Here is an 18,550-nt window from a genome sequence, read left to right as displayed (position 1 = left end):
GAGTTTTCATCGTCAGGTGCAGCCAATTGCCAAGTGTGGTGCAGATTAATAGAGAAAAATACCGACATGAAATAGAGTAAAGGGCTGTTTTCAAACTTTTTGATACAGAAGTTAAAGTAGGAATGCTCAAATAATGCTACAAAAGTAATTGTAAGATCCGGTGTAGTCATTTTATTTCGTTTATTTTTTTCATGGTCGCCCCCCGCTGGCCAGGTTATTTGATAGATGCTGACAAGAAAGGAAGTGAGGCCTTGAACCGGGAGAAAATTTAAGATTGGAAACCGCGGCGGGGACGGCAGCAAACATTTTGACCAATATTAAGTTGAAATCAGTTCGTATGTCCACCGTTTCCTACACAAACTAGTGCGAAGCGCAGTGCTGATATTTAGATAAATTATAAAAACATTGTTCATAGCCTATTTTTTGGTGTTAAAATCATCGCAAAAATGACTGGAACGTGCGTCTGGACTCCACATCTGTCTCTGCTCTGGCTGGAGACCTGAGAAAGGTAGGACAAGCCACACTCATTAACACTTATTACATATACAGAGTAACATTAGATCAAACTTTATTAACCCTGATGGAAATTGCTGTGAGGCAGTTGCAATTCAAAGTTATAAGTGCAGAGAAAAATAGTGTCTACAAAAGACTCAACATAGATGCAAATTCACTCAGCCTTGCAAAGTTTATTTTAAATGTATTTCCAGTAAATATTAAGGGTTCTCACTCTTAACAAAGTTTAACCCCTAGAGACTGTTTATTTTACACCTTTTTCTGTTTGTTTGTTTGTTTGTTTGTTTATAACTGTGGCAGTGTTCATGCATATGGCATACTTTTTGGCAGGATTGTGTATTTTTGTTTAATCTTGGAATTTCCAGCTCAGCTCCTACAATATGTCTACAATGCATCATGCATATATGGATAAAACATACATTGTATTATTGCTGGGTGTCATTCTGGGCTTTTTTGGAAGGTGCAATTTTTACTATTTTCCACCTGATGATGCAATTTTTACCATTTCTGTCACAATCAATGTTGCTGCAAACCATTGACATATCCCAGACTGTGATTATCAAAAAAAGATCTACTTTGCATGTAGATGTTGAAAGTAATTGTTAAAAATATTTTGGCACACAGGTTCTATATCATATAACCCAACAGAAATTAATGACTCATTTAAACAGTTTTACACACATTTATATACATCAGAACCACCAGAAAACCTGAGTAACATTGATGAATTTTTGTCCACGATTGAACTGCCCAAACTTGGCCAGGAAGATCAAAATAGTCTTGATCTACCCTTCACACTAAAAGAAATTGAAAAAGCTCTGGGCTCATTGCAGGCAGGCAGGTCACCGGGAGAGGATGGGTTTCCTCCAGAATTTTACAGGGAATTTAAGGATTTACTCCTCCCACTTCTCATGGACGTCATCAACTTAGCCTCTAAGACTCAAACACTCCCTGAATCATTCTCTACAGCCATAATCACTGTGATTTACAAAAAAAATAGAGATCCATTGAAATGTTCTTCATATCGGCCAATTTCATTGTTAAATACAGATTATAAATTGATTTCCAAGGCCCTGGCTAACAGACTCGGCCAATACCTGCCACAACTAATAAATCCAGACCAGAGTGGCTTTATTTCAAAGCGCTCTTCAACTAATAACCTATGTAGACTTTTTAATATTATTCACTTAACAAAATCGGAAACAGAACCCAGCATCTAAAGCCCTTTAGATGCTGAAAAAGCCTTTGATAGGTTAGAGTGGCCATATTTATTTAGAGTGTTAGCCAAGTTTGGGTTCGGCCCACTATTTATTAATTTGGTTCAAACACTCTACCATAAACCCCAGGCAAAAATCAGCACCGATGGGCAGATTTCATCTACATTCCCTTTAAGTAGATCGAGTCGACAGGGATGCCCTTTGTCTCCTGCACTTTTTGTCTTGGCAATTGAGCCCTTAGCTGAGGCAATTAGACAAGATCCGGATATAAAGAGCTTTCAGGTGGGTCAGACAGTTCATATACTTAATCTCCTAGCAGATGACATTATTTTATACTTAAAAGATCCTGGTAACTCCCTTTCCAAATTACAAACCATATTAAATACCTATGGTAGTATTTCAGGTTATAGGGTGAATTTGGAAAAAGTGAAATTATTCCACTGACAAACTTCGACCACTCCAACCTCCAGCGCACGAGTCCATTTAGATGGCCTATGGATGGTATAAAATACCTTGGGATAATTGTAGACAACAACCTCAAAAACCTGTATAAATTGAATTACCTCCCACTGCTAAGTAAGATTGAAGATGATTTACGTAGGTGGATGGGTTTGCCTCTCACCTTGATTGGCAGAGTTAATTGTATTAAAATGAATGTACAACCAAGATTGCAATATTTGTTTCAATACCTGCCCATTTCATTACCACAATCATTTTTTAAAACTCTCAATAGATATGTTAGACAATTCATATGGAACTGTAAAGTACCCCGGATATCCATGGGAAAGTTAACGTGGGACTATGGTTCAGGGGGACTTCGACTACCCAGTTTTAAAAATTACTACTTGGCAGCTCAAATGAGGTTCATTTCATCATTTTTTGAGGGCAGTGACGCCCCCTCTTGGACACACATCGCGCTGCATCCCCTGAAAGAAAAGGTTCACAGTGACTTCATTTATAAACATAATTTTGGAACTATAAACAAGAGGACAGATAACCCTATACTGAGGCATCTGATTAAAATTTGGTATGAGGTTCACAAAAGTCTTGGATTGAAGGTGGGATTGTCACCTAAAATGCCTTTAAAACAAAATGAACTTATAACCATGACTCTTGACAATAAGATTGTGGATATATGGCATCATAAAGGAATCCAACACTTGGAGGACTGCTTTGACAAAGGACTTTTCATGTCATTTGAACACCTGAAGAGGAAATATAACTTGTCCAATCAGACCTTTTTCTGTTATCTCCAGATAAGATACTTTTTGAGAACTAATCTTGGTCCCGAAATGACTCTGCCTGTCATGAATGATATTGAGAGATTTCTTTATGAGGGGAAACACACATATAAATTCATTTCTAAAATGTATCGCCTGTTGATGAATGAATGCCCAAAGCCAGGTTTGCATAAGTCTAGAATGAAATGGGAGTCGGATCTTAATGTCACAATTGATAAACAATTTTGGGCAGATTTATGTCAGAAAAGCTTGTCAACTACTATCAATGCCCGGTATAGACTGATTAACTATAATATTCTACATCAGTTATACCTTACCCCAGAAAAATTACATTCATTCAAATCTGACCTGTCAGAGATGTGCTTCAGATGTGATACTGAAGTTGGTTCCTTTCTACATTGTACCTGGCACTGTACCAAAGTGAGGCCTTCTGGCATGATATCTGTTCCACTTTAACCAGGATCACAGGAGTTAGTGTTCCACTGGACCCAGAACTGTGTTTATTGGGGAACTTTACATGTATTCGCGGTTCTCTAAACAATGCACAACTCAAGTTTATGGAGGTTGCTCTATGTGTGGCCAAGAAGTGCATTGCTGTGTCATGGAAATCTGATTCCCCTCTTTTTATTGACAGGTGGTCTTTTGAGATGAATAGTTGCATCCCCCTGGAAAAAATTACATATTGTCTCAGAAACGATACAACACGTTTTTGAAAATTTGGCAACCATATTTAGACCATATCGGTACATCTCTTACTCCAAGTACTTAATATAGTTGTTTGTATTGCCTCTGCACACTGACTGTATGTTTGTTTGTTTGTTTGTTTGTTTTTTGTTTGTTTCTTTTGGGGGGGGGGGGCGGCTTCCTCTTTGTTAAGGTAAGGAAGCTCACCCTTTACGCCTTACCTTATGTTATGTCCATATACTGTTGGTATAATGGTATGTTTGTAAACATTGCAAAACTGAAAATAAAATAGTCCAAAAAAATATATATATATTTTTGGCATCATGACAAAAACTGGCATTTAAAGGGTTAAAATTCTGAAAATTAATGACTATTTAATATTTAGGACTAAGACTGATGTTGGTTAAAAAAATAAACTCAGTGAAAGTAGAAAATCATATTAATGTTTAATATTTTTACAGCCTGATTTTGAAAAGCTCATTTTGTGCGCAGAGTAATGCGGGTGTATGTAATATTAAAGCAGGCCCTAAGGATTAATTGAAAAATATTTAAATAACTTCTGAATTATATGACTGTTTTGCATAGTAAAGAAAAGAGCCTGTAGGACTCTGTGTGTTTGTTTTTATGGGCACAGCAGCTGAAGAATAACTGTATCACTTACTTTGTTTTACAAGATTAAACTCGAAGGCAGCAGAAGGGAAGCTTGTTTTATGGATGATGCCGGCTGTTCGGGATTTTTTTTCTTATTTTCAGGTAATTTTCTCGTACCTTTTACTAATTTCCTGCTAAGTTTTGGGCCATGTCTATAATTTTTATATATTAAAAATTATGTTACAGAAAAAAATGTAGGAAATATATAGATTTTCAGGGGGTGGGGTGGGGGGTGGGTATTTGTTTGTTTTTTTTTTAGTTTTTTCTCTCTCCAATTTTTAAAGAAATCAACCCAGTTTGCTCAGGTTTCAAATGGTTAAAGCCATCATAAAGCTGGTGCAGCCTGCATGATGTATGAATTGGGTTTATCTTTTTGTTTTTCCTGATGATGCATTTTCTTCCAATGTTGTCAGGCTGGTTGATAAAAGTTCAACATTGTTGTTGAAGCTCATTTTAACAGTTTTAAAAAACCTTTTTGTTAATTCCTTTTGACCATCATGTTATCAACAACAGGCTGGTACGATCCACAGTGCGGTCCCCACGATAAGGTCATTTCATCTGTATTTTCCGCAGTGATGTTGACTAAATCTGTTTATAATTCTTTGTCCTTATCAATCATTACTAATGACAGGCTGACTCACACCTCAAATATAAATTGTATTTATTTAAGAGAGACCAAAGTAAAGTTGTCACATGATCTGACTCCAAATCTCAAAATGACCTGGACATGACTGGCTCTTCTCTTGTTCAAAGTAGCATCTTGTGAATATCTTTCCTGGAAAAAGAATACAATGTTCCTGTAAAACTCCTTCTGTGGCACATTTGTGAAGGAGGCTCGGACTCTTCAAGTTACCTCGTCTGGCTCAGATCTATTACCTTTTTTTCTTTGTGATTTGTAGTCTACATCTTTTACACAGGCTGTTGCCATGGATGCGTGTTTCTGACTTTTGACAGCTGAAGTATTGACAAGCCTTCATCACAAGCTTCATCTTTGTATGTCCTCTCTGTTATTTGATGGAGTAGAGCGCCTACAGGAGCTCTATGATCTATATTTCCTGTGCCAGATCAAAGCATGTCAAGTGGTGTGCCATATATTCATATTTCTGCAGAGGCAATGACTTCATTCTCTCATGTTTTAGACAGTAACCAATGCATAGTATGAGGTTACGTTACAATGATGACCTTACAAACACTCTAGTATGAGGTTACTTTAGAGTCATAGATTGACTGACTAAAACATTGCATGCTACTATGATCAACTGTCTGTCTTACAACAATAGTCAGCTGCAGATATCTGCACTGAAACTGTTTTATTACTGTAAAGATTCTTCCTGTCCATATTAACTCTTTGAGATCTGGAATGACATTGTTTTTCCTGTGCTGCAATGCCTTTCATGTGCATTTAAACTTATGAAACCTAAGCAAATTGGTTTGATTTCTTTTTAAAACATGGATAAAATGGCAAGTGTTGTCTTGAAAATTTCAAAATAAGGGTAAGAAAAAGACTTAAAACTTAGTTTTAAAAAAGAAAGAGAGAGAGAGAAAATTATGAGGAAATAATTTTTTAAAAAAGGTAAAACTGTCCGAAAACGATATTTATAATTATCATGATATTAATTAATTCTTTTTATTTTATTTATTTATATTTATTTTCATTATTTTTTGTTTGTTGTTTTGTTTTGTTTCACCTTTTGTTGTTTGTTTGTTTGTTTGGGTTTTTTTGTGCTAAATGTTAGGAAATGTACTTATAATTTGTAACTTGTAAGGCAAAGCAACTTTATTGGTATAGCACATTTCATACAACAGGACAATTCAAAGTGCTTTACCAAGCACTGAATTATATATATGAAAAAAACTTAATAAAGGATATAGATTTAAAATAGAGTAAAGAGATAAGATATAGAAGGTAAACTTAATTACTAAAGTAAAGTATTAAAAAAGTTTGTAGTCATTTCCAGTCGGAGTAGAAAGTGTTTAAGAGGAGCGTTTTAGCTTTTCTTGTTATTTTTTAAATCAACCCAATTCGCTGATGTTTCCAAGGGTTAACCTGCTTGCGGTAACAAAATCCACACTCCTCTTTTAGTGCAAAAGTGTACTTAAAAGTTTCTGTGAAGTTTATATCAGGCTTCAACAGTCAAAGATAGACGCACCAGGTTAAGTCTTTTTAGTACAAATTTCTCTCTTTGTGTAACTACTGCTTCAGTGCAGCTCAGCAAAGAAAAACTGTCCTGGGAAACAAAAAGAGGAAAAAGGCAGACTTCTACTTTGGAGGATTCCCTCTTTGTCCAACCTCATATTACCTTTAGAAAGGACGTCTGAGTGTATTTTTGCACAAAAGAGGATTTTGTCCCCGATTTATGATAGATTTTGAGATTTTTGATAAAGTTGTCCATAAAATTGGATGTTAGATCAAGTGGAATGCATGGACCATGATGGGATCACTAAACAGGCCAACAGGACACGGGCCACAGGGGCTCCAAAGTGTAACGGACTCATTGTATCAGTCATATGTACTGTGACGTGTTCTCTGTCATCACATTAACCCTTTGAAACTTTGAGTCATCACTTTTCATGTACTCCTTTTTAGACACCTTTCACAAGTATTTAAACCTTTGAAATGTGAGTAAACTCGTGATGAAACTCGTGAACAAAATGTTCCACAAATTGCAAGAAATTTGTAGATTTTGTAGAATATTTTTTAAGCTAAGGAAAAAATTCTAATGAAAAAAAAAGCAAAGGAAAAACTATTTGTATAATTAAGTATTTAAAATTATGTTACAAAATTATAATTTTTAGGCACTTTTTCTTGGTAACTTTTTTAACTTCCTTTTTTTCTCTTTTCTATCTGTTTTATTTATTTATTCATACAAATTTTCAGTTAATTGTCTTGTATTTTTTACTAATTTTTTGCTAATTTTGGGGTCATTTCTTCTGTTGCTCCTTACCTTCTTCCCATGTTTTTGAAGGACATCAAGCTAATTTGCTCAGTTTCAAAGGGTTAAGTCTGTGAGGGCAGAGACTGCAGGCCGCTGATAGGCACGGCTCGAGTCTGCTTCACTCATTGCCGTGGAAACATTTGAGTGACAACTGCAGTCATGTCCCGGTGATCAGTGCTGTCATATTCTGTCCCTGCTGATAACAACATGCAGATTTCATGTGTAGGCTATTTTATGACTCAACAAAATTATATTCACACTTTTCTATGTAACATATAGGCTACATACATTTTTAATGATGTGCTTAAATATTATTTCTGGCCTAAATGATTCGAGTAAGACTTACAGTAACGTAATTTATCATAGGTTGGTTTTTTTTTTTTGTTTTTGTGGTTGTTTTTTTAGTTGGCATTTGGAAAAATGAGAGCATCATGTCTGAATTTCTATGAATTTTAAGAAATTAAACCTGCAAAGTCTGGAAGTCATGTGCGGATCTGCAAGTGTGGTAAAGTCCAGAGATTTGGGGTGCATTCCATTCCGTTCCATATTTTTAGTAGGTACTACAGCTCCCCTTATGTATGTACTGCTGCATGCAGTATGCATACAGTCGAGACATAATACTTCTCCATAACAAAGTCGTCCTAAAAGGGTATCAACTTGCATGCTATTAAAAGCATAGCTGAAATCAATAAAAAGAACACAAGCAACTGATTTTGGTTGTTGTTGGTGTCTTGCTATTTGGTCCACCACAGTAAGAGTTCCCTGTGTGATTTATAAGCAAATTGTAGGGGGTCAAGATGACTCCCCACAGAGGACTTCAGATGGACACTGACTGCCCTCTCCATACACTTGCCTAAAAGTGAAGTCAGCGCAGCTGGGTTAAAAATCTTTAAAAGATGCTGCTCAGGGACTTTAGGCACAGGTCTAACAGTTTTCCATGAGTGTGGAAAAATACAGCTGTAAGCATTGTTTGAAGTAATTGGGTGATGGGCCCTTTAAGTTGGTCAGAGCACACTTTAAACAGCCTCCCTCTCAGACTGTCAGATCCAGGTGCTCTGTTGGGTCTGGTTTTGGATGGGCATGTGGCTATTTCTCCCTGAGACAGCTGAATAGGTTTCATAGCTACCTATCTGCTCGCAGATTGTACTGCAGCATGTTCTCAGCCTGTTCGATCTACAGTAGTCACACATTGCTTTTTCCCCCTCCCTGACCATCATCCTATCATCCCCTCCCAAGTTTGCTTTGCATTTCCTGTACAAATTTTTTTTGCTCAACCTCAACCTACCAAATTCTACCTTGAAATTCCCTCTTTTCTTCCTGCTCAGATATGGACTGAAGTCAGGGGCTCTCAGTCTGCGTATGATTCAGTCTCACTCAGACAAATGAAAAAGCCTGATGCTGTCTGTTGCTGTTGACTAGGCAATCAGTTCAGAGCATTCAAGCTGTCATTCAGACTCTGCTGTTAGTATCTCAGATTCACGTTTTTCAGTTTTTAATCAACCAGAGATTTTGAGTCAAATAGGACAAATGTAACCGTGCAACACATGAGGGGATCATTCATTAATTTATTGCACTTTATCCCTTATTGTCTAATGTAATCTCTCACTTCATAACTTTTAACATCTCTGTAATGTCTAACATTTTTAATTTGACAAACCTTCAATGTCAGTGCGATGCATTTTTAATATCATAAAGACAAAATGACAACAGCAAAGATGACTCAGCAAAATGTCTGAAGACAGAACAGGACTACATCCGAGCTGTCTGCGATCTTCCGGTATACGAATATGGTCATTTGTAAATTTCAACAGAACTGTATGTCTTTCTGATGGCCACACAAGGGCAGCAGAGGGCAAGACAGTCGGCCAAGTTGTGTGTGGCCACAGGCGCTGTGCAACCAGTCCAACCAAGAGACAGTTTGAATGTCCACCCACTCACAGAAAACTTTTCCCCCTGCTGCTGTCTCACACTAAGTGAAACACATCCAGTTGTTAGCTGAGTTCCTCCATGCTCTGCACTAATAACATTTAGAGATTGGCTCACCCAATTTCTGTGTAAATTCAGAAATATTGGGCTGATTTTACAACTACTTATTTAAACTCCATGCCGTGTGGAAAGTTTGTATGTTGTAAATATCAGTCTTGCTTTATTGTTCCAGAGTATAAATTTGATTTGCAGAACATGTACATGATAGATAATATTACTGATGTTATGAGAGGCATGGAAGGTGCCATCATATTAAAAAAAAGAAAATCATAAACAATTTACTATTTTTTTATTATTCAATTAACCATTGTCTTTAGCTGCCATTTAGAACACTGTGGTCATGTCCTTTACTTTTAGTTTTATGGGAATTTGGGAGTTTTAGCAATCTTGGAGTGTTCAGATTACACAATTAGAAAGTAACTCTTGGTGGGGTATTTGTTGCAGTCCCTCGGTCTTTGGTACTTGCTGTCATTTTTCCAAAATTCATTTTAGGCAAATGTCACAGTTCCCTTGAGATGACTGGGTGTGATGGGGTTATTCTGATCACCTGTTGAGCAGAGTGTAGGGACTGACTCCAAGCTAAGAACTGAGAGCAGTCTGACAGTAGTATTATTTAGACATTATGTTTTAACTTTTTTAACCACCAAAAAATACTCAGAATTTGATTCTTGACAGATTGGAGGAGGCTGTTAAATAGACCTGGCACACTTAGTTAGTTGACTGAAAATTAAATAGCAACTATCTTGATAACTAAAAAATATTTTTGTTTTAATGAATTATAATTTCCTACAGTCCAAAGTAGCATCCTCAGTGTGTGTGTGTGTATATATATATATAACAGTATACTTCATAATGTGTATTAAAATTAAAAAGAACAATGTATAATATAATACATTTCAAGTGAGGTGGTAATTCTAGGGGACAATAACACATATAATAATTATTATTTTAATAATAGCAACAAAAACAATAACAACAACAATAAAATCAATAGTCTGACAAGAGCAACAGCCTGTGATAAATCTCTTTATGGATTCTTTTCTTCGCTGCTCCTGTGCGCAGTTGAGCAGTTGAGTATAAATTTGTAAATTAGACCACACGTTTCCTCACAGCTTCAGACGTTGTTATCAGTGTCATCAGTGACGTCAGCGAGGGTTGTAATCAGTCACGTGGGCCGCGCAGGTCTGGATAAAGCGCTGCTCGGGGACTACACAGGCTATTCGGGTCCGTCCATCGAACTGTGAATTATAATTTTTTCATGATAACAAATGCGGACAGACATAAAAATAAACAGAACAGGCGAACACTGAGGAATCATATTATTCATCAGCAGACACCTGGCTTTTGTTTCGATTCATACTCGACAGATCAGCTTTCAATCGAGATGTGAGTAGATTCTTCTTTTATTAAGAATAAACACAAACGACGCCCACACTCCCGGTTTTTATAATTAAGGTATTTCACGTGTTGATTTTGTCCTATTTTGTCATTTTATTTGTGCTGATGTCGTTTGCGTTAAAAACAAAAACCTTCGATGTGTTGTTTTGATGCTGGACGGTTGAAAGGACTATTGACTGACACGCTGAATATGTTATATAATATTATTGTCGTGTAAATGCATTGCAAAACAATTGAAGGCTTCATAGTGAGCATCGCATCCTGTGTGTGATTCCCTGTATTTACCGTGCGCCCATTGGCTGCTAAGAAGTCATATGGAGGCGTATTTTATTGCATCCCGTGTAGATGCTCCATAAGATGGCTTCTTGTGATGTGGGCATATGAGAAAACCCCTCTGTACTATTGTAGCCGTGGTCAGTTGCTTTTTTTCAAATGACCATTTGCTCTGTGGTGGGCTAAACTAAATATTACCATTGCATGAAATGCAAGCGTTGCAAGCTGATCATGCAATGTTCTTTGGTATTTTTTTCCCAGCTGCACCTTAGAGTATTTTCTCCTTCATCTTTCTGCTCTATTTATCTTGGGCGTGTGTGGTTTCCTCATGCAGCAGCCAGGGTCCCCCCCGTCAAACATAAGGAATGCAAATGGCTGGTGAGGGTGAGGGTTGTCTTCATGGCTAAAAGGGAACAGATGCTGAGTGAAATGTTGTGGTGGTTCCCTCCCCAGATCAGACTGCCCATCCTCCCTGCCCTCCTGCTGTTAACAGGCCCTTTAATCCCTGCACAGCCTGAGACTGACTGTCCAGAAGCCGCTGCCTCTGTCTCTGGGGCCATAATTATAACAACACAGCCACGCTCAAAGCAAAAAGTCAAAAGGCCCTGACTTCACATTACAAAATAACATGCAGTGGAGGGAGAGGGTCGATTATTTTTGAAAGTTTAATGTCAAAATCCTGCATGACTGTATTGGGAAAATGGAAAAATAAATGTTCCTTGTATGAAATATCAAAAGGCATGGATGAAAAAAATGATAAAAGCTCCCTTTTTAGCTTCTATGTTGTATTTAATCTCATTCCAGCTCACATTTTGAAATTGTTATCATTGTTCAAGCGCCAAACAATCATTATTTGTTTTTGTTTTTTTGTTTTTTTTGCAGTTTTTATTTTTTTGTATTTGAGCTTATTTTATTTTATTCGTGCAATTTTGTCAAAATTGACCAAACTTAAAAAAACATTATTTGCATTTTTTCCCTTTTTCACATTTTCTATTGGCTATTTTTGAAGGTTTAATGTCAAAATCCTGCATGACTGTTTGGGAGAAAATTAAAAATAAATGTTCCTTGAAATATCAAAAGGCATGGATAAAAAATGATGAAAGCTCCCTTTATAGCTATCTTAATGTATTTATTCTCATTCCAGACAGTATTTTGACATTTTTGTTACATATCAAGCTTTTAAAGAATCTTTAATCATATCTTTTCTTTTGTTGTTTTTATTTTTATTTTATCTTTCCAAACTGCTTCCAGGTGAAAAACCCCTTTTAAAATACAAAAAAAAGTGTATTTTAGATTTATGTCAATACTCAAAGGTCACCTTAGACACCAAATATGACAACTACCTGGAAAAGATTTTAAAAGTGATGAACTTTTTTTTCATCTTTTTTTCAACTTTTCAACCAGAAAAGGCATATTCCAGTACTTTAAATGAAGCACTGGGCCTGGCAGATACAAAATGTGAAGTGTGACGTTCTCAGACAGTCTGCGAAAAAAAATCTAAGGCTCAAGCGGTAAACAAATTACTGACAATCTGCCGTCTGTGTGAAGCTGAGGGTTGGATGTGATTCATGAAAATAATAGTGGATGTGAACGGGGAAGTTGGCTCGTTCGCTGGTGAGAAGAGGAAATCCGCCGTGTCCTTATTTGTGCTGCTTTTATGAAGAAAGCAGTAGTGAATGAAAAAGATTGCAGTTTCTGGGGAGACCACGAATGAGTCACTTCCAGTCTTGGGCGAATACAGGATTGCCTGCAATAAGTGAGGTAGTGGGAGGAGAGTTGAAATTATGTGAAAAATGAAATATCAAGTTTGTTTGAGTCAGGTTTATTTTTAGGCTTTTTTCTACTAACACGGGTCTCAGAAGATTTTAGACATCTTTCCATGCAAACAACAAACAAACACATGGCAGTAAAGAGCAGTCTACCCAGCAATATCAACCTTAGACAATAAAAGAAAACAAAGGAAAACTCACAAAAACACTGATGGGTAAAATTTATGGACAGGCATATTCACTGCAGTGTGACATTAGTGTGTAAAAACTTCCAGATCAGAGCAACTAAAAGAAAAAAAACATGAGATAAACAGAAACTATAGCTTTTTATTTCTATATTCAGTATATATCTGTTTTGTTATTTAAAATCTGTCATCCTCAGGTTATCTCAGTGACTTTCCCAATAGAATACATGTCCAACGACATAGCCCATTAGCCGAGTTGTATTTGACCCTTTGAAACTGAGCAAAATGGTTTGATATCCTTAAAAACAACATGGGGAGAGGGCAACAAGCAGCTTAACAAAACTTGTTCCAAAAAATCAGCAAAAAAAACCCCGAAAGTAAGCAAGAAAAAAGTAAGAAACAAACAGAAAACTACCTAAAAATGCTTAAAATTATATATATATATATATATATATATATATATATATATATATATATATATATATATATATATATATATATATATATATATATATATATATATATATATATATATATATTATAATATAAATATAGTTTTCTGGACATTTTTCCCTATTTTATTTTCAATTTTTTTGGCTAATGTTTTTGTCACCTTTAACAAATTTCTTGCAAATTGTGGGACATTTCTTGCCAAATAGGTCACCCCCTTTTCTCTCATGTTTCAAACCACTTTGCTCAGGTTTTAAAAGGTCATATAGCTTGTTGGAGGCATCTGAATGCAGCACAAAAAACTGATGCAGATCCAGATTTCAAAAGGTTAACTAGACCAATGTTCCCTGCGTGTTTCAGCATCACAGTAAGAAATGTTCAACATCTCAGTTCGGCGTTTACTTTCACTGTTGTTGCTATGGTGAGGATTAGATATAATTTTAGGCCTCTGTGTCCGGCTGAGTGGGAGGAATAGATGCAGTGGATGCACTGTTGGAACTGCAGATTACATCTATATTTAATCCATAACCTTCCAAATATTATATGACACATCTGCCGTTGTATATTTAGCAGCATTCATGTTCCTGTAATATTACTTTGAGCAGGTGTTTTTATGTACTAGCATAAGTGTTGTGTCAGGAAGTGGAGCTACAGAAAAGAAAAATGTTGCTTTCAACTCATTTTTTATTGGTAAAAATGTGGATTGTAAACAAAAAAGAAAAACTTGCCTCTTAACCCTTTGTGATCTGACCAAATTGGCTTGATGTTTTTAAACAACTTAGGTAAGCAACTTCACACAAAAATGACCCCAATATTAGCATAAAAAAATAAAAAAATTACGAGGATATTACCTAAAAATTAGGAAAAAAAAGTAAATAAATAAAAGGGGGAAAAAGGAAAATTACTTAAAAAGTACTTAAAAATAGTAATACTTTTAAATTATTTTTAATATATAATTATGATAATCATAAACAATCATAATTTTTCAAAATCCACTAATTTCTTGCAATTAGTGGAACACTTCTTGACAGATTGCTCATTTCCTTTTTTCCCATGTTCTCAGAGGAAAGCAAATTAATCTAATTAATGGAGAAAATACCAGAAGCATCTTCTTTTATAGACAGTGTTTAAATTTTTCTGTTAGTCTGCTCAGTAAAATGCTTCAGTGTCACTGTATATGGAGGCTTTTCTTTATTATTATGATGTGCATTTTAGCCAGTGTAATGAGCATTTTTGTGTATGATTTTTTTTTTTTAATGACGTTTGACTGTAATGAGTGACCTTAATCTGCAGTGCGACCTGACTGGTCCATGAAGCTCATTCAAACTATTTAGAATGGTTTCTCACATTGTCTTATAAGATAACCTGATGAAGGTGTCCATAACGTTATTCTTGTTCCAAATGCATTTTCTTATTCCACAAGAGTAGCAGACAGTGTGCAGGAGTTCTTTGTTCTATGATAGTTGGTCTTCTCCTCTGCACCTGTCAACCCTCAGGTGAGACACAAATTATGCAACAGCTTTAAATTTGCAGCAGTTGTGCAAATATCTTGAAAGTGTGTCACTTTTTTTTTTTTTTTTTAGAAATCACACTTGTTTAATCACTTCAAAAAAACACAGTAATTAAAAGATGCACGAGAAAAAACAATCTTGTATTTCATTGGTGCATTTGTGATGCATTTATGCATATTTTGCCATCTCATTAAATCCAGCATTGAAGGACATCTGAAAAAGATGAAAACTTTGTTGCAGTTCGGCATGCTGAGTCATGGGGTATACCCGCTAGGCTCAACACTGCAGAGCACAAAAAAAAAATTACTGGCATCAAAACAGCCGCCAGCTAGTCGGAGGGAAAACACTCATAAACACATGGAGGCCAAAACACTGCAAGACCATGAGCAACCTTGTGATAATGAGTCATGATTTTTAAAAAGACAACTTATGAAACAGGAAATATATTTGACTGAATTTTATTGCTAAATTGTTTTGGATGGTCTTGTGGTTTTTCAGAAATATGCTTGCTGCTATAGAGTATCTTTTTTTTTTTTTTCGTGTTCTCGTGTAAGCGGTGAATTCCACGCCATAAGCCTGTAAGCAGTGCTTAGCGTTGTGTCCCATCACTTGTCCACACCGGGGAACGGCACACATCAATTGGCTTTAAGGCCAGTGCAAGCCAAAGTCCTAAGTGGGTGAGATATGGTCACGGCTTCTTGTGTGCCACGATTCCTAGCAGTGACACATCCAGTGCAGAGGAGGGGGAATAACTTTATGCTAACTCCTTCACATCCCAGCGGGGGAAATAATAGGCAGCTGTTTATCAGTTTGCTAGTGAGTGTGGAGGAACTGCTGTGAGAGATAAAGCAAGCTCTTCAGCTGAAGCACAATGAGCTGCCCCAGTGCTGAGAGGGCTTCCAGGGCTCAATGCTTTGTGATAAAGCTATAACAAGCTGACTCACAGGCGCTCTCTCTGTTCCTTTCTTTCTCACAACATTGTTGAGCGCAGAATATGTTTAGTATGAATATTACCTTGCTGAGAGCTCTGAAAAAAACTCTTTTTGCTGCACTTCAGTGCGCCCTCTCTTCATTTCCCAATGCTCAGTTCTGGTACTTTTCCTCTCCGCAAATTTTTCTTCCTTTTTTTTTTCAACAAAGGCATGTGTTTTATTTTACATAATCGGTCATGGCATATAGCAAGGTCATTGGTCTTAAACCCGCCCATGTTTCTTGTTGAAATATGGTGTTTTTGCAGACAGGAATGCACGCTAAATGCTTCCAGATGCTCTCATTATATTCTGTTGTTTTTTCAGTATAGAATGCATTTGTAATGTATGCTTTTTTTAACATGGATTTATGTGTTTTATGCAACAATTGGAGCAGCACGATCACTCAGTGTGCTCAGAGTGTTTTTTAGAGGCGACGCTTTCTGAGTGAGCCTAGTCTCTTCAGCCAGGTCATTTCCTGATGCCCATTTTCACTTGTTTTTAAGCTTACAGTGATATGATTAAAATGCATAATGAAAGCCCTCCCCCTCTCTCCTCTTCTCTTTTCAGCCCACAGTGTGGGAATGGGAAATGATGGAGGATAAAGGGCCTCGTGTAGCCGACTACTTTGTGGTTGCCGGCCTCACCGACTCGTCCAAGCCTTTGGAGGAGGAGCTCCACTTTGATGATGCCGGTCCCAAGTCTGTGAAACCTAAAGCCCCCATTACCGACGTAGCTGTGGTGATCCGCTCCCTGGGTGAAGAGGTGCCCGCAGGGTTCACCTGTGTTGAAAGCACCCCCTCAGGCCTCTCTGCAGAGCTCAATGGAGCCAGCCTCCGGGGCCCGCAGATATTCTTGTGCTTCAAGCGAGGCCGAGATAAGCCTCCACTGACAGATCTTGGGTAAGCAGTAATCCTCGGTCGCTGACCCTTTACTCACCCAGCACCACTAATCACTTCTCTGCCCAGGGTCGCCATAATCTGCCCTTAAACACATCCTCTACTCTGTCATCTCTTCAATGAATATATTATCAGAGTGCTGCAATAATATTTCTCAAGAATTTCCATCTTGTCCTTCAGGGTTCTGTATGAGTGGAAAGAGAAGCTGAAACCTGGATGTCACATCGTCCAGACCACTCCCTCAGGTCGCCCTGCCAACATCAGCAGCTCGTCGTCACAACGCATCTACATCACCTACCGCCGCGCACCGAAGAGCCAGCCCCACACTTCACTAGCTGTCACCGATGTCTGCATCATCATCCCCGGCAAGGGCGAGACGCCCCCTCACACCTTCTGTAAGGTGGACAAGAACCTCAACAGCAGCATGGTGGGAAAGAGCTCTGAGTGCACGATATCTCTCGTATGTCTGTATTTTAATCCACATATTGATTGATCTGTGATGTCTCTTCGCATATTACAGTGGGGATCATCAGTCTACCTTTGTTACAAGAAGTCTCTGGCTAAAGCAAACACAATCGCATACAAAGCAGGTAAAGTGGTGCGCAGAATTTGTATTATGAGCTAATTCAGAATACTCAATCAGTGGTATGGGCTGAAAATGATATTGCAATACTTTTAGGCTGCGTCTCAATACATGATATATATATCGATATTTATAAATCTCCTCAAAAACACTACATTAATGCTAAAACTAGGAGACAAATTCGAACATTACTTTTTTTCTTTTACCAATTCCCCTCTTTGATGTGACAATATTGTAGAAATGACTATTGGTATTTTCATAAAATATTAACACAATTCCATTTTTGATCAGTAATGTATTCATTTAATGTAGAAATAGAATCAAAATCAAATGTCATCTTAAAATGCATCTTTTTAATCTTGCATATTTAGTTTGATCACTATTGAGCTTGATCCGGTTACACTAAACCTTTGTACATAATGATTTTATTTGTTATTATTGTTGTTGTTGTTGTTGTTGTTGTTAAAATGACTAAGTGGGTAAAGGCAGGTACTTAAACAAGTAGAGTTGTTTGATAAGTTGAGAAAAGTAATCACTTTATTGTAATGCAACCTTTAAAATCAGAAAAAAACATAATTTATTCCATATCATGATTTAACAATATTGAATATCTAAGACAATATATAGCCTCATATCTCAATATGATATAATATCTCTATATTGCCCAGCCCTACACAATCTTATTAATCAGATGCCTGTATATGACTGTCTTTGACTGTGCTTGTGTGTGTGCAGGTCTGCTGTGTCGGTACCCTGAAGAGGACTACGAGTCCTTCCCACTGCCTGAGTCCGTGCCTATGTTCTGCCTGCCCATGGGGGCAACGATCGAGTGCTGGCCAGCACACACCAAACACTCCCTGCCTGTTTTTTCCACATTTGTACTGACGGGTGCCTCTGGAGAGAAGGTAAAACCACTTTCTTACATTAACGTTACCAATAACCATGTTGCTTTGTTGCGATCCGTCATAATGTCTTTTTGTACCTTTTGCAACATGCACACAGACTTACTACATGCACACTGATTTTTATAAAGGAAACCACCACTATGTTCAGAGTCCTGCTAACTTTCATTATATCATCATTAATTAAGCCATTCCCCCAAAGTTGGCATCAGTTTTCTGCCCTTAAATACATAAATTCTTCTTTAATTGCCCATTTCGGCCAGCCTCTCCATCTTCACCCCCCCACCCCCCCATCTCTCTCTGTGCATTAGTATCCCTTTTCGATTAGTTTGTTGATGAACTGCAGTGGTTTTTCTAAGAATACCAGACAATCTTAATCAACCC

The 18,550-nt window shown here is 37.1% G+C and overlaps 1 protein-coding gene across 2 annotated transcripts in view; it reads left to right on the top strand.

Moving 5' to 3' along the window:
* Positions 1-10,462: 10,462 nt before the first annotated feature.
* The window catches only part of dennd4a (DENN/MADD domain containing 4A), a 32,894-nt gene continuing 24,806 nt past the window's right edge, over positions 10,463-18,550 (top strand). For both annotated transcript variants that reach the window (XM_042495647.1, XM_042495646.1), the window contains exons 1-5: positions 10,463-10,614; positions 16,353-16,684; positions 16,862-17,108; positions 17,202-17,271; positions 18,000-18,169. In XM_042495647.1, coding sequence (XP_042351581.1) covers positions 16,374-16,684; positions 16,862-17,108; positions 17,202-17,271; positions 18,000-18,169 — 798 coding nt within the window. In that variant the 5' untranslated portion in view covers positions 10,463-10,614; positions 16,353-16,373. The remainder of the gene's footprint in view (positions 10,615-16,352; positions 16,685-16,861; positions 17,109-17,201; positions 17,272-17,999; positions 18,170-18,550) is intronic.

The sequence above is a fragment of the Plectropomus leopardus genome, chromosome 11, assembly GCF_008729295.1.
Source record: "Plectropomus leopardus isolate mb chromosome 11, YSFRI_Pleo_2.0, whole genome shotgun sequence".
Taxonomy (NCBI): Eukaryota; Metazoa; Chordata; class Actinopteri; order Perciformes; family Serranidae; genus Plectropomus; species Plectropomus leopardus.
This window is presented reverse-complemented; position numbering and strand designations above follow the sequence as displayed.